Source organism: Medicago sativa, chromosome 8, assembly GCF_051527215.1.
Source record: "Medicago sativa cultivar Bolivia chromosome 8, Bolivia_mono, whole genome shotgun sequence".
In the NCBI taxonomy this organism is placed as follows: domain Eukaryota; kingdom Viridiplantae; phylum Streptophyta; class Magnoliopsida; order Fabales; family Fabaceae; genus Medicago; species Medicago sativa.
In genome coordinates, this window is record NC_140756.1 from 30,503,251 (window position 1) to 30,519,590 (window position 16,340).

The 16,340-nt window shown below is 32.5% G+C and overlaps 2 protein-coding genes across 2 annotated transcripts; one reads left to right on the plus strand and one right to left on the minus strand.

The window, feature by feature from the left end:
* Positions 1-262: 262 nt before the first annotated feature.
* On the plus strand, positions 263-9,017 carry LOC146898309 (glycoside hydrolase family 2 protein). The gene is made up of 16 exons (XM_085732063.1): positions 263-645; positions 1,327-1,566; positions 1,985-2,131; positions 2,540-2,618; positions 3,053-3,236; positions 3,547-3,612; positions 3,963-4,199; positions 4,587-4,793; positions 5,512-5,815; positions 5,910-6,069; positions 6,180-6,288; positions 6,374-6,509; positions 6,623-6,678; positions 6,759-7,058; positions 7,496-8,308; positions 8,529-9,017. Exons 1-16 carry the CDS (start codon positions 498-500, stop codon positions 8,700-8,702), a joined length of 3,360 nt encoding a protein of 1,119 aa, XP_085588189.1. The 5' UTR covers positions 263-497; the 3' UTR covers positions 8,703-9,017.
* Positions 9,018-10,395: 1,378 nt separating this feature from the next.
* Positions 10,396-12,937, minus strand: PFD1 (PREFOLDIN 1). Its single transcript, XM_085732064.1, has 6 exons — positions 12,723-12,937; positions 12,557-12,610; positions 11,256-11,361; positions 11,126-11,132; positions 10,926-11,010; positions 10,396-10,714 (listed from the first exon to the last, which is right to left on the minus strand). Exons 1-6 carry the CDS (start codon positions 12,744-12,746, stop codon positions 10,604-10,606), a joined length of 387 nt encoding a protein of 128 aa, XP_085588190.1. The 5' UTR covers positions 12,747-12,937; the 3' UTR covers positions 10,396-10,603.
* Between the last annotated feature and the right edge of the window lie 3,403 nt (positions 12,938-16,340).

Sequence of the window (16,340 nt, forward strand, 5' to 3'; positions counted from 1 at the left end):
AAAATTGAATCAGAAACAAATCAATGTTAGGTGCCAATGAAAATAAAAAAATAATCAAAGCAAAATTATACATAATAAAATAGAATTTAACGAGTATGTAATGTCATATACACTCGGGTGCATAATTATTTTACACATTTATTCGACGATAATATGTTTCTACACTTGATAATGAATATGACAATATGACTGTTAAAAAATCCAATTTAACATCAACAAAAAAAGAAAATCACATAAATCGAAAAATTCCATTTTCCGAAACAACAATCCATAGGATGTTCAAAGTCATCACTCATCATCACTTAGTGGAAAGAAAAACCATAAACACCACCATCACTACAAACCACTAAACGACAACAAATGTTCCACTTCCATTGGCTTTGATCACCAACATGCAATACAACCTTTGACTAATCCTTAAATCAATCAAAAACCAACCGTTTTCTTAATCTTTTTAATATTCCTCGTTTGTTCCAAACACTTCAGTTTCGGAGATTATGGCTTCTTCTTCTTCTTCATCTTCTTTGGTTGGTCCACTTCTTCTTGCTCCAAACAATAGTTATAAGGTTTGGGAAGACCCATCATTCATCAAATGGAGAAAAAGAGACCCACATGTTCATTTGCATTGCCATGAATCTGTTGAAGGTTACTTAACCTCTTTCCTTCTTTTTGGAATCTAAAAGATTGTTTTTTTAATTTTTTTTAATGATGTTTTGGGTTTGATTTGATAAAGGGTAGGCATTTGTTAAATCCAAAATTCAATTTTTTATTTTGTTTTCAAAAGGGTATATCTAATTTGCTAGAAAATTGTTATATGTTTGTTTTTTCCCCTCAAATTCTATTATTAGAGTTATGTTTTTCATATGATTGCCAATTGAATGAAACCATTTAAAAAAATAATGAAGTGTGGAATGATGTATCTGTGTATGCTATGGAGCATGGACACTAGACAGGACACTGACACAAACACGTTGACGTTAGCAATAATTTGAAAAAATAACAAAGTTGGAAGTAATCACATGTGTCGGTGTCGTGTCAGACACTAGGCACGTCTTCGATCAGAAGTGTTAGTGCTATATAGTGTGTAATGTGTTTGTAGAAAATGAACCAGTTGTTCACTGCTGCATATGAAATAAGGCTAAACTATTGTCGGTTGTTTCGGAGAGAAATGATCACTTAGTGAAATTTGTATAATTTCTGTGAACGAATATTTTTTTTAAAAATAAATATGGCCTAAAGTTGATATTGTTTTATTATAATTTTGTTATGTTTCACAATTTTTGTTTATTTTTCTGTATGAATAATATGGAATTTTGTGATGTGTAGGATCACTTAAATATTGGTATCAACGAAGCAAAGTGGATTATCTGGTTTCTCAATCTGCTGTTTGGAAAGATGATGCTGTTAATGGAGCTCTTGAGAGTGCTGCATTTTGGGTCAAAGACTTGCCTTTTGTTAAATCTTTGTCAGGATATTGGAAATTTTTCTTGGCTTCTAATCCCAGCAATGTCCCTGCTAAATTTCATGATAGTGAGTTCCAGGATTCAGAATGGAGTACTTTACCTGGTAAGTGGATGTGTTTTGTCTATAAATTTCATGCAGTGTATATTTGGTACTCTTTCGCAAATAGCGGCGCTATAGCGTAGAGAAATTAGTTCAAATCGCTGTTGTTCCACAATACCCTATTTAGTATAAAGTGTTGTGAAATAGTGGCAATAGCAGTGCTATAACATTGTAGCATATCAGAATTCAAACAAATCACTATTTATTGCGATTTGTGATTGACAACAGGGGCAGTTAGGGCCAGCAAGAAACCTCCAAATTATAATGTTTGCTTTAATTTTCTTAGACATTTCTTTAGTTTGCTTTTGCATAGAATGTTGTGGTGTACTTTGTATTTGAATTGATTTGAATAATTTTTTTTCTCTCTCACAAGTGCTGAAATTGTCATCCATGTCTAATTACTTTCTTCGAAATTGGACAGTTCCTTCGAATTGGCAGCTGCATGGATTCGACCGTCCTATATATACAAATGTAACATATCCATTTCCCCTTGATCCTCCTTTCGTTCCTACGGAAAATCCAACTGGCTGCTACAGAATGGACTTCCATCTTCCTAAAGAGTGGGAAGGTATAATTCGGTTCTTATAACTATGTTGATTTATTTCTCCTTTTGTTTATCAATATATATACTATGTTGGAGTTTGGCGTTTTTCTTTTGGTATTTTTATTTAGCTCTTTAGTTCTCTGTGTGTCCACAGTATTTTGTACTTTAATACAGTTGTGATGTATTATACAATGAGTTTGGTGGACTGCTTTTTTTCCTAATGTAACCAATTTCATTGACTATTGAGAAAACACGGGTTGTTACGAGTGATGATAGTCTTGATGTTGCAAGTATTCCAAGATTTGTTTCTGCAATCTTTTCCGTTTATTTTTTGTATCTTATTTTTGAAAAAGTGTCGTCTATTTGTTTTACTCTTTATAGGCTTGCACTCCTGTCAGTTGTTTGTTAAATAACATTGGGTTGATTGTGTAGGTAGAAGAATTCTGTTACATTTTGAAGCAGTTGATTCCGCCTTTTGTGCGTGGATAAACGGCCATCCTATAGGATACAGGTATGACTTTCTCTCACTCTCTCTCTTTGGCATGTGCAATGTGCCATCACAAACCCAATCACGTACTTTGCTTGTTGATATTTTGCTTCTGTATTTTCAACTTAATTAGTAGATTATGAGTAAAACATAGAGAAAACATATGATAAAAATGCTAATGGCAATGCTAGAAAAGAAAAAAGAATACTGTACAAATGATTATAGGTTGGTAACTATGGTCTTCGTCAATAAAGAGATACATCTACTAGCAGTCTAAGCATTATGTTCACGTTACATTTTGTCACTTCTAATGCAAGTAAAATAAAACAATAAGACATCTGGATAGGATCTGTTGAATAAATTGTTTTCTTTGAAAAACGAATATACTATGAATGAAGCTTCTCAATCATTCAACTATTGGTTTTATAAACAAAAAATTCATTATTTTGCAAGGACAGTCAAGACAGCAGGCTACCTGCAGAGTTTGAAGTCACTGATTTTTGTCATCCATGTGGTTCAGACCTGAAGAATGTTCTAGCCGTTCAAGTGTTTAGATGGAGTGATGGATGTTACCTTGAGGATCAAGACCATTGGCGCATGTCTGGCATCCACCGTGATGTTCTTCTTCTAGCAAAGCCAGAGGTTTGTTTTCTCTAACTGTCTACTCATCATTGTAAGTTAAACGCATATTCTCAAATGATTGAAAGAAAAATGTTAATGTTTATGAAAATTAAAATGTTTTGCTGACGTTTTTTCAGTACGATGATGAGATTATATAATGTTATACACAACAAATTAATATTAAAGATTGGATATTGAATGCTCCTCGTTTAAGATTTAATGCCCTAGAAGATTCAAGTTTGAAATAACTTATCTGTAACTTATTTAATTCTTGTTTTTGCTTAATTTTTTCTGGTTGATGTTAACGTCTTTCAAAATATTTTGCATGTAGGTATTTATCACCGACTATTTCTTCAAATCTAACCTCGCTGAAGATTTTTCTTCTGCAGAGATGCTGGTAAGCAAAAATAATATTATGAAAATACTTTTGTTATGTTTCAAGTCACAACTATTAATTATATTATGTATCTATAAGTGGTTTTGTTTGTGAAAAAACTTACCTAAATCCAATTATATTAAAGGCTCTGCCACTTTTGTTGCTTTTGTAAAAGTTGGATGCAGTTACCCAAATATATAAACAAATTGAACTTTGTTATTTTATTGCAAATAGAATTTATCTCTGTCGCCTTCATTATACTAAAATTGACCCATTTTGTCATTTATATTATGAAATGCAGATGTTATTTATATCTGTATGTAGTTGTTTGGGAAATCTGATAATATCAAACTCGTGTATGCATTATACAGGTTGAAGTAAAAATAGATAGATTACAAGATACATCAATTGATAATGTTCTTACAAAGTACACCATAGAAGCTACACTCTATGATTCTGGAAGTTGGGAATCCTCTGATGGGAATCCGGATCTCCTTTCATCTAATGTAGCCGACATAACATTCCGACCAACAACTGCACCTTTAGGGTTTTATGGCTATACACTCGTGGGAAAACTGCAATCACCAAAGCTTTGGTCAGCAGAACAGGTGAGAAATTTCAACCACTGATTGGTGAACCAATGATTTAAAACAGTGAAAAATAATTTAGATTAAGTTTCTATTGACAAATACTGTTAAATTTGATCCTGAGATATTGCGTCTGATGCTTACACTATCACTGTGATCTTGCTGATGTTCACTGAGTCTCTTGTCATGTCACCTCTTTCCTATGTAATTTTTGTCTGTAGTTGTTTTTCCATGGCCAGATACAATTTCATATGGAATTCCGTACATTTTTCAGTGATTAAATGTTTATTTGATATGTTTGAATATTCTTAAAGCTTCATACGACCGTTTTTGTGGAGCAGACTTGTTCTCTCTTTTACCTATTTGGTTTCTATCTGACCTTTTTTTTTTTGTTTAAATTTCTCACAGCCATACCTCTATACATTAGTTGTCGTCCTCAAAGATAAATCTGGACGTGTGCTTGACTGTGAATCAAGTCAAGTAGGCTTTAAAAATGTATCTAAAGCCCACAAACAACTGCTGGTTAATGGACATCCCGTTGTAATAAGAGGCGTGAACAGGCATGAACATCATCCAGAAGTGGGAAAAGCAAACATTGAATCCTGCATGGTCAAGGTACATCTTGTCTTTTCTTTTATATCTAATCAAGGGAGATCAAGGAAAGTTATAGGTTGAATCAGGTAGAGATATTTAGATTTAAATGGTCTATATCACTTGGACTTGATTAATGACATGATGTTACGGTGTTGTTATTATGTCCATGTTCCCAAACCCGCCTAGTGGAAAATGCTTTGATTCTTGTTTGTTATTAGAAAGCATGTGCTTATTATGTAAATAATAGTAGTTAAGAATTAGCGACACCGTTACACAAATTAAGGATTTGATTTAATACTATGCAATTATTACTTCATTCCTTCTGTGATGATAAAGACAAATCATATGTGTTCATATGACACACAATATTGACACATACAATTCTTACATGATTAAAGATTATTTACACGCACTAGGCCCAATAGTGTTGAGCATGAGAGGGTGTATTGAAAAGAGTTTATAAAGTACACTGCTTACCTTACAAACTGGCTTTGTAAGGATGAGTTAGGACCAAAATAAAATCTTAATAATGGTTGAATCATTTTTTTTTTGGTAGTGGCCGGGGTTTGAACCCCGGACCTTGCATATTTTATGCATTGTCCAACCAACTGAGCTAAGCTCACAAGGACTTATGGTTGAATCATTTCTTGATAAGTTTGTCGGTTTATCTTTTTTATGGTGGACAACATGCTAGATGTCTTCACTTTTCAGACATTGATGATTGATGATGTGCATACAGGACTTGGTCTTAATGAAGCAAAACAATATCAATGCCGTGAGGAACAGCCATTATCCTCAACATCCACGTTGGTATGAGCTATGTGATTTGTTTGGCATGTACATGATAGATGAAGCTAATATTGAGACGCATGGTTTTGATTATTCTAAACATCTCAAGCATCCTACTCTGGAACCAATGTGGGCAACTGCAATGTTGGATCGTGTGATTGGCATGGTTGAGAGGGATAAAAATCACACATGCATTATTTCCTGGTCTCTAGGGAATGAATCTGGATTTGGAACAAATCATTTTGCTATGGCTGGTAGGTACTTCCATTTAAGTGTTTTTAAAAAAAAATAAAATGTCGCTCACGAATCTTATTTATTGATCTTTTTCACCTCTGTCTAATGCGTCAGGTTGGATTCGAGGAAGAGATTCTTCGCGGGTGATACATTATGAAGGAGGTGGATCAAGAACTCCATGCACTGATATTGTGTGCCCTATGTATATGCGTGTTTGGGACATGTTGAAAATTGCCAATGATCCTACCGAAACACGTCCTTTGATACTGTGCGAGTATGATTTTGAATTTCACACCAACAATATAATGACTTGAAATCTACTCTTCCATAGTTTTTTCTATGATAGATAATTATAGCTTTTTTATTTATAAACTCAAATGACAGGTATTCACATGCAATGGGAAACAGCAATGGGAACTTGCATATATATTGGGAAGCAATTGACAACACATTTGGACTCCAAGGAGGCTTTATCTGGGATTGGGTTGATCAGGTGAGTGGTCATTGAGTACTATAACCAATTAATGGATGATCAACATTGCTTGAAAAATGAATTAATTCATTTTGATTGCATATAGGCTCTTCGGAAGGTTCAAGCAGACGGTACAAAGCAATGGGCATATGGAGGTGAATTTGGAGATATTCCCAATGATTTGAATTTTTGTTTGAACGGTCTCGTATGGCCTGATCGAACTGCTCATCCTGTTTTACATGGTAACTTAAACAGATTGTATTATTTTGTGGCACACACTGTCACGTAACAGTTCAGTGCATCTTTCTTCGGTTACATCGTTTGTCATGACTCTGCTTTTTTTATTTTTTTTCAGAAGTGAAGTTCTTATACCAGCCAATCAAGGTGAATTTAAATGACGGCAAATTAGAGGTAACTCATAGTTCATTGAAATTTTGTGTTTCCTAAACCAAATAAGTAGTTGATAATTAATTTTATTTTTTATTATGCAGATAAAAAACACCCATTTTTTTCAAACAACAGAAGGATTGGAATTCAGCTGGTATATTTCAGCAGATGGATACAAACTTGGATCTGATAAGTTGAGTCTTCCCCCAATAAAGCCGCAGAGCAGTTATGTCGTTGATTGGCAATCGGGTCCATGGTATTCTCTATGGGATTCATCATCATCAGAGGAAATATTTTTAACAATTACAGCTAAGCTTTTGAGCTCTACGCGCTGGGTTGAAGCTGGTCATATTGTTACTACTGCTCAAGTTCAACTGCCATCCAAGAGAGACATTGTTACTCATGTAAGGACCAGTTTACTTTCCATGTTCCTGTTTTTAATTTCACTTCAACTAATCATGAGAAAATATAGATCAAATATTTCTCTCACCATTTTGTTTTGCAACTTTTGTAAACATATCAAACATTTTTAGAAATTTTTTAAAATCCAAAACATTGTTTCCTAGCTTGACCTTCCACCATCTCTCTATCACAAATGTTTAACTACACGAGTCTTCCATCTCTTTGTTAATAATTTAAAATGAACGCACGCATTTTAGAAAATGAAAACTGAAGATGTTCTTAGAAAGTAAACAGACACTAATTTTTTATTTTTTTAATTTAATTTAGAACCAAAGCCTACCTCTTTGAAGGATTGAGTTTGAATAATGAGGTTTAGTAATTTTGACATGTATGTATATGATGCTTAATTTAAAATTTTCTATTTCATGAATGATTCCAGGCTATCAATATCGGTGGTGGCAATCTAGTTGTTGAAACACTTGGAGATACAATCAAAGTCAGTCAGCAGGATGTTTGGGACCTAACATTCAACACTAAAACAGGTTTAATTGAAAGCTGGAAGGTAAAAGGCGTACATGTTATGAATAAGGGCATACACCCGTGTTTCTGGCGAGCTTCCATTGACAATGATAAAGGAGGAGGAGCTGATAGTTATTTGTCCAAGTGGAAAGCTGCTGGAATTGATAGTGTCCACTTTATTGCTGAGAGCTGTTCTGTACAGAGTACGACAGGAAATGCGGTTAAAGTGTTGGTGGTTTTCCATGGTGTTACCAAGGGCGAGGAGGGTTCTCTTCGAAACCAAGACAAATCAAAGGTTTTATTTATAACAGAAATGACATACACAATTTATGCTTCAGGGGATGTCATTTTGGAATGCAATGTGAAACCAAATGCTGATCTTCCTCCTTTGCCTCGCGTGGGAATCGAGATGAACTTGGAAAAATCATTGGATCAAGTAAGTTGGTATGGAAGAGGGCCGTTTGAGTGTTATCCAGATAGAAAGGCTGCTGCACAGGTTGCGGTTTATGAGAAGAATGTAGATGAGTTGCATGTTCCTTATATTGTTCCCGGGGAATCTGGTGGTAGGGCAGATGTTAGATGGGCAACATTCTTGAACAAAAATGGTTTTGGAATATATGCTTCAAAATATGGTAGTTCTCCACCCATGCAAATGAGCGCAAGCTACTATAGCACTTCGGAACTTGACCGAGCCGCACATGATTACGAGCTAGTTAAAGTAGATAACATTGAGGTATGTATAATATAATCTGCATCGTTATTATTATTATTTTTTGGATGGGAAAAATATTACTAGTATATTACCAGGGTGTGTAATAATTTTTAGTTTTTAGTCTTTGCAAATATAATACCATTGCTTTGTAGTCCTTGTAAAATTTGATAATGTAGTATGATGTTACCATCTTTGATCCTTTTATGGTGTGTCATTTTCTCATAGTTTGACGATATTACAGGTTCATCTAGACCACAAGCACATGGGTTTGGGAGGAGACGATAGTTGGTCTCCATGTGTTCACGACCAATACTTGGTTCCTCCGGTGCCGTACTCCTTCTCAGTCAGGTTGTCTCCGGTAACTCCAGCTACTTCTGGTCATGACATCTACAGATCACAGCTTCAAAACTCTTGATTTCTGGAATCACATGACATGATTCTAGAAGATACATCATCCATAAGAAGACCAAAGACTAGCATGTTCATGAAGAATTGTCAATAAAATTCAAAGCTGTTGATGTAAAGAAGAGACATTCTGATGCAGTCTTTGTGGTTGATACCTTGATGTAGTGTAGAGGACAATGGTCTTGGTATACATTTTTGTTCAATATTTCACATCTTGGTTAATAAATTTGATATAGCTGTGTCATGAATAATTTATTTTCCTCATTTAAAGATTAATACTTGATGATAAGAAGAATAATAAAGGAAGCTATAGTATTTAAGGGAATAGACTTGTATGTGCAAGTTTGTTTAGGTCCATCTGAATTTGCTTGCATGATTGTTACACTGAAACAATGAATTTGTGGTTTGCTTGCTTAATACTCCCTCTGGTCCTTTATATAAGAAAAGAAACCAAACATTAAATGAGGGCTAGAAAAGTCTTTTAAACAATAAATATACCTTAAAAGTTGTGACTTTTTCTTATAAATAGGACCAGAGGGAGTACAGTACGCTAATCCATTAGTTCATGTATTTTATAATGCCGCACAAAAATCAGCAGAAATAGTTAAGGGCGTGTGTTATTTAAATTATCAACTTTACAAAACATTAGAACTTTCAACATGATGCTATCAGTAAAAGATAAAGGTATGTATGTAAAAAAAATGCAGCATGTAAATATATTTGCTTTTATGTGGTGATTAAATGCACAACTAATGTACCAAAAGGAGTTGGGGTCTAACCAAGAATGGGAACCAATGTTTGATTACCAACTGCTTAAAGATATATGCACGTTTAGTGTTTGACATTTCAATAAGATCACCTCAAGTAGAATGAACATATGAAGAAAAACAAATGCAAAATGTTACTACTATGATGAAACCAAGAAAATAAAAGTTAGGAGCCTGATAAAGTCACTCTAAATATAAAATGATGTAAAAAAGACAACTTTTGATATATTTTATTATAATAATAACTTTTCTTTTCACATTTTGAGAAAAAATAATTCACTTTGATTAATGCAGTTTATGTTAAATCATTTATCATCTTAAAATTAGAATTTTGAGAAATGAAAGGGGATATTATAAATCACATGATAATTGTTTTATGTTATGGATTACGATTTTTTTTTTTTATCTAGTGAAGACATACAAGTGTATTTTATTAAATGATAAAAAAAGAATATATAGGCTCAAATGCTGCTGTAAATAGCATTAGAAAAATATTATTAGCTCATAGTAAATAACATAAACTAACAAGATAAATTCATCTAACAAACAAATTTATAAACTACTTATTTAACTTTATAGTTCACACTCTTCAAGCCACTCTTCTCCAATCTACGTAACACATAACTCAAAATTGAAGAGAATATTTTCGAAGTACACAACATTCTCTAATAGATTCAACTACCAAGATTTATAAGCGGTTTATTCTACAAGCTCATATGACATCATCCATGATTGATTCCATGTTCATCACGCTTTCCATGCACGCTATTTTCATATTGTGTAACAAGAATGAAATAGATGTTTTGGAAAAACATATTTAACTGAAGCATGAATGAATAGAACAAACTCATCATTGTCTATTGTAATAAATCAAGCTTTCAAAACTGCTACATCAAGTGCAGCAAAGCCTTCTCAAGTCAGATAAGAGACATAAACTGTAAAGAAATTGTCTGATAATCTATTATTCTAAGAATTATGATAAATTACAATCATCCCTATAAAGACAACATTCGAGAGGGATCAAACACCAACCATGAACAGACGTAGCAGGCAATAGATGTCCTCACAATTTCACAAATCCTAAAGGTTTCTATTCGTTCAAAACCCGCCACTGCCAGTAAAATTCAATAATGGATAATTTACATTACACATTCATTGACATAATTTGACGAGCAAGACCGGGATCTTGTTGTAACAGCTCTCTCAAATTGTTTTCCACCTCTGCAATCTGCTTCTCCAAGTATTCTTTTGAGCTCTGTCCAAAGCCATATTATTTGTTCACTCAGATCAGACATCATGAAACTCATTTACTATTCAGAAATTTAACTAAATCTGTTATATTTTTGTCTCATTCTTGAATATAATTCTCTTTCATGCAACTTTAGAAATTCAAGAACAATGTAGTTATAAGATAATAAATGATGAAAGAATAGAAGTTTCCATAAAAGTGAAGGAATGACATTTACTTGTAATGCAGTAATTGAAGTTTCACTATCCTTGAACTTGTTCTCCTGTTCGTTCATTAAAGTTGCTTTCGTCTCCAATACAAACCTGGCCACAATTTAAGAGTGTATTAGAGTATGTCATTTATATTTTCTAATCAACCCAACAATGAAGCTTTTGTTCTCTATTTTGTAGCATGTTTAAATAGGAAACCACGACTTACGTTTTCCCTGCAAAAACCAAAATAAACTGATTAATTATATTTCTGAAGAAAAATAGGGCATCTAATAAAATACATATGCAACACAATTCTAAATACTTGTAAGATTATTCCTAAGATATCTTTTACATACCAATGGATTTGTAGACATTAGTATCGTCAGGAACCTGCTTCAGCTCCTCCATTGTCAAAAAAGCACGCTTCTTGTCTGTTTCTTTGGAGCGTATCTGGGTTTGCACCTGCATGCAATGGGATAATATAAATTTAAAGAGTCTAAAGCAACGCCTAATAAGGATATAACTTCTTGATGCAACATACAAATATCAAGGTTTCCTTTATTGGTTTTTATATAACTCTTCTAAATAAATAAATCTATGAATCCTCTTTCAGAAATCAGAACTTAGATATATGTATTCACTGTCACGTTTGTGCAATGCATCCACATCCTAGCACACACAAGTAGTAATACTTAAAGTTAAACATTCTTTTAAGTCTAAATTCTTTGAAACCAGAAGAGCACAATTCTAGTATAAGCACAGTACATATAGGCACAATCAACTAAAATATCAAGATAATATTAAAGTTTCTTGTTTTATCATTATTTTAATGCATCTTGAATTATTAATTGAATGTGTCTACACTGTCTTTATGCAAAAATAACCAGGAAAAACACTGTCATAATTTATGAAAGGAAAATGCTTATTGTAGCGAGAGAAGTTTGACAAAATATGCAAAATTCCAATGTAGTATCATGTAACACATAATAACCACCACTCGCCCATGTATAATCAGCAAGAATATCCGACTGATCAAATATCCTACTTTTATACATTTTTTTTCTTTCTTGTACAAATCTTTCGTAACAAATAGCATTTGCTCTTTATGAAAACTACTTGGGATATGATATGATAACTAGAATTGACCCAAACTCAACCTTGATAAAAAAAACTCAAATTAACAAGACCTCCCTTCAGTACTTTAACCTTTACTTTTTACCATGTAGAACCAACACTTCAGATTGAAGGGTTGTCTAGTGTCGGACACGTAATGGTGTCTGACATCGACAAATGTGGTCACATTCAAATATTCAATCCCTTTCATTTTCTCAAATTATTACTGTCAAATGTCGATACTTCGTAATCAATTCCAATACATTACAAAACATACACATCACTTCTTAAATCTTGCTTACATTGTGACAAAATAGTTCATTTATTCATCTAAATTCAATTAAACATGTAACTAAATAGTAATCACCAACTTAGTCTAATTACTACAACTACCCTCACAAAAACAAAAGGTACCCATAATAATCCCCAAAACAAAGTTCAATTATTCATCTAAATTCAATCAAAATCAAATAAAAAATAAATAATAATCTTCACAAATAAAAATAACAACAGTAACTGAAAATTAAGAATTTATTTAACGAACCTGCTTCAATTTCCTTGTAGTTTCTATCATACGACCTTGAATTTCAACGAAAGCCTACATTTTTATGCATCAAACATGAAAAAAAATTAGAGCAATAAAAAAGGGGATTTTGTAAATCAAAACTTGAAATTGAAATTGTAGAAGAAAAAGGGGATTGAGTTGTTACGGTTTTGATCGATTCGTCTGCCATATCAATCAATTGAACGGAGAATTCTTCGATCGGAAAAGGAATTTCAGATTTGAAAACCCTAATGTGACTGAGAATTAAGAAGAACGATAACAAAAATACTTCAACGTATAAACGCACCGTTTTGCAATTTACTCAGCAATTTTTTATTTCCTATTTTTATTTCGCAAATTTATGGTACACCCAAATGATTTAAGTATGTTGGTACACCAAATCAATAATTATAATAATTAGAATAGTTATTATTAAATCTTATTTACCAAAAACGTCGACGAAATAAAATTTAATTTTTTTGAATTTTTAGTACTCATGATAGAGAATTTTTATTATTTTTTACAATAAAATGTAAAAAAAAATATTATGATTTTTATAAACAATGAAAAGATGTTTTTTCTTAGACCATGTACAATGGTTATTTTCATTCAACATCCTTCAACACCCACTTTTTCAATTCCCAACACTCCACATCATTTTCTCTCTCTTAATTCAACACCCATTCAATTTTTACCTCTCCAATGGTTTTCATTCAACACCCTACCCCACCACTTTTTATTTCTTATTCTTATTCTTATTTAATTTTTGTTTTTATAATTACATAAAATTATAATTATCAATTATAATTAACAATTTATTTTTTTAGTTTTTTTGGAAAAACAAAATTTAGTAAAATAATTTATTTTTATTTTCTTAACTTAAAATGCAATACAACAAACTAAGCACGCGACACACAAATAATAAGATTAAGAGAGTGAAAAACTTGGTTTTTGTTTCTGTGTCCAAATCAAATGATTCAAGTCTCTATTTGTAGAGAGAAAAAAAATCACAAATTTTAGTAAAAAAATAAAAAAATAAAAAAATTATTTGCAATGAAATATTTGAGTCCAAAATATTAAGAAGATAAAAATCTAAGCAGCCAATCATGTTGTACCACATGTCACAGCTTTATCAAAAATTCCTTCTCTCTCCACGTCACGTGGCAAGGCAGTACAGAATTCAACTTATTGAAACCATTCATCACCTCTTTCCTCTTCTCTCATTTTCAATACCCCACTACAATGGTTTCAATATGTTGAAAATGGCTTTCAATAGGTCATTGTAAATGGTCTTATGAAATGACATTTTCTAAAATATAAATATCAACAAATATTTATTCCATAAAAATAATAGTTAATGTAAACTTTTTTGAAGTAGGAGTACCGGTACACCTTAATTTGCAGGTGTACCGTAGAAGTTTCCTATTTATTATTCTTTTTTATTTTAATTTTTTTATAAAGTGATCTTCCCCTCAATTTTTTTTCTTGTCTTTTTTTATTTGTCAAGTAACCTAATAATTTTTTTTCAATTGAAAAAAAAAGTAACCTAATAATTAGAATTGATGAATAAATGGATTGTTGGAGTTCAAACTCCGACGTCATACTTGTAGGGATCTCATCTCTGTTTTTTTTTTCTTTCGAAAAAACTTAGAACATATTCATATTTTGACCAAATTGAGATGATGTGTATTTTTTTAGGTGTCATACTTTGATTCGATAGAATGGAATATATTATTATGAATAATATTCGGGGGGAAAAAAATCAATTAATGCATGATGCATCAATTAATTATGTGAAACAATAAATTAGCAAGATAGTGAATAAAGTAAAGAAACAATTTATCACAATTGATGTTTTGATGATAATAAAGTAAAGAAACAATGTATCAACTATTTATGTGCATGATACATATATTAGCAAGATATGGTTAACAATCATCTTGGTTAAGGTTTTCGTGAGCTTAACTAAGTTGGTGGGGGCAATGCATAATATATGCAAAGTTTGAGGTTCGAACCCCGACCACCACCAGAAAGAAGAAAAAAAATCATCCTTGTTAAGATAGCCAAACACAACACGAAGCAAAATTCTCAACATACAATCAAATTCATGAAGGTGGAAGGACACTAAAAATGTGGATTCGAATTATATTTAGAATTTAAAATTTTTCTTTTAAATCAAGTTACGAGACTGCAACTTTTCTCCCAGGATATGGCATCAATTAGACTTCGCTAAATTTGAGTTCTTCTCTCCCAATCATGCACATGACTGTCTTAAAGAGGGTGTTAGGGGTTCTGAGGCAACCATTTTTTCAGCTGGAGTTTGGTGGACTTGGTGCCATTGAAACCTTATGTGTTTAGGAGGCGAAACTTGGTTTTTACACTAGTTTATTTATAGCATAAAGCCTTCGATTGACGTAATAACAAACAACTTTTCTCCCATTGCTCTTGTTACTACAGTTAAACGATATGTCAAATGGAACGACAATAATCTTTTTTGTGCTATTTTGAATGTTGACGGTAGCTGCAATGGTACTCCTCTTAGAACAGGGTTTGAAGGGGTTTTGCAAAATAATTCAGGTTTGTTTCTTGCGTTTTTTTTTCTGGTTTTCTTCCAAACTCATATGATATTATGTTAGCTGAACTTTGTGCCATATATCATGATCTGGTATTGGCTAAGGATTTGGGTTATACGGAGCTAGCTTATTATTCTGATTCTCTTGTTTGCGTCAATCTTCTTAAAGCCCCGTTGAGAGATACCATGTTTATGCAATCCTTCTTCAGAACATAAAATAGTTATTTCTTCAAAGCAATATTACGGTTTCTCACACTCTCAATGAGGGGAACTAGTGCGTAGATTTCATGGCGAAGCTTAGAGCTTCATCTGATGATGGTCTTGTTCTTCATGATTCACCCTCTGCTGGTCTCTTTGACCTTCTTAGAAGTGATACCGCTGGCACCTTTTATCTTCGGGAGTAGTTAGCTTCATATTAGCTTTTTCTTTTTCTGTTTGTTTTAATTCTTTGTTTTCCCGTCAGCTTTGTAACCAAAAAAAAATCTATCTTAATCGCTTTCCCTAAATAATTATGGTTCTTTATCAAATCATTTAACTTTGTTGTAAAAGTATTGTTAGATTTAAATCACATTGCTTCAATACTTTTCAAGGACTTAATCCATTATAATAACCCAACTATAATGACCAGAGTATGTACTGCTTGACTTCTATACATTGGATTTTCTACAAGATATCTATTAATTTCTTTTGTTGGAATAAAATTGATTTTGTACAATGCCTTTAAAGTTTTGATGATAACAAAGTATTGAAGAACAGTTGGATATGCTAATATATGTTCAAGTGTGAAGGACCATAGACTAAAATTTAACAAGGTCTGAACATGTATAAGAGCATCAGAAGCACTAGAGAAGCTAGGAGACTTGATAGAAGATCTAAAGAAAGGTCAATCAGAAGTCATCTTTTGGATCAGAAAAAAAGAAGCCACTCAGAAACAAGTGAAGACCAGACTCCAAATCATCAGGCTCTGATGTACCCAAAAGTTTATTCAGCTTTGGTATATCATCCAGACTCTGTGTGTGTTTGACACAATTCAAAAAATATTCTAGAATCACATTACTAGCACATAACACATTCATAAGCACTCAATTATAAAAACTTACCAAGGATAAAAACATCACCATACAACAATTATTACATTTAAAATAACTTATTCAAATATAACAAATTTCAAGTAAGCGTTATAAATTGACCTCCACATTATGACATATTAAT

What these genes read in the sequence shown, in the direction of transcription:
- LOC146898309 (XM_085732063.1), top strand. Translation starts at nt 498, where the DNA reads ATGGCTTCTTCTTCTTCTTCATCTTCTTTGGTTGGTCCACTTCTTCTT. An exon ending in GGCCATCCTATAGGATACAG is followed by an intron (nt 2,619 to 3,052) that starts GTATGACTTTCT and finishes TTGCAAGGACAG; the next exon opens with TCAAGACAGCAGGCTACCTG. An exon ending in TTCTTCTAGCAAAGCCAGAG is followed by an intron (nt 3,237 to 3,546) that starts GTTTGTTTTCTC and finishes TTTTGCATGTAG; the next exon opens with GTATTTATCACCGACTATTT.
- PFD1 (XM_085732064.1), bottom strand. Translation starts at nt 12,746, where the DNA reads ATGGCAGACGAATCGATCAAAACC. An exon ending in CAGACGAATCGATCAAAACC is followed by an intron (nt 12,611 to 12,722) that starts GTAACAACTCAA and finishes ATAAAAATGTAG; the next exon opens with GCTTTCGTTGAAATTCAAGG. An exon ending in CTACAAGGAAATTGAAGCAG is followed by an intron (nt 11,362 to 12,556) that starts GTTCGTTAAATA and finishes CATTGCATGCAG; the next exon opens with GTGCAAACCCAGATACGCTC.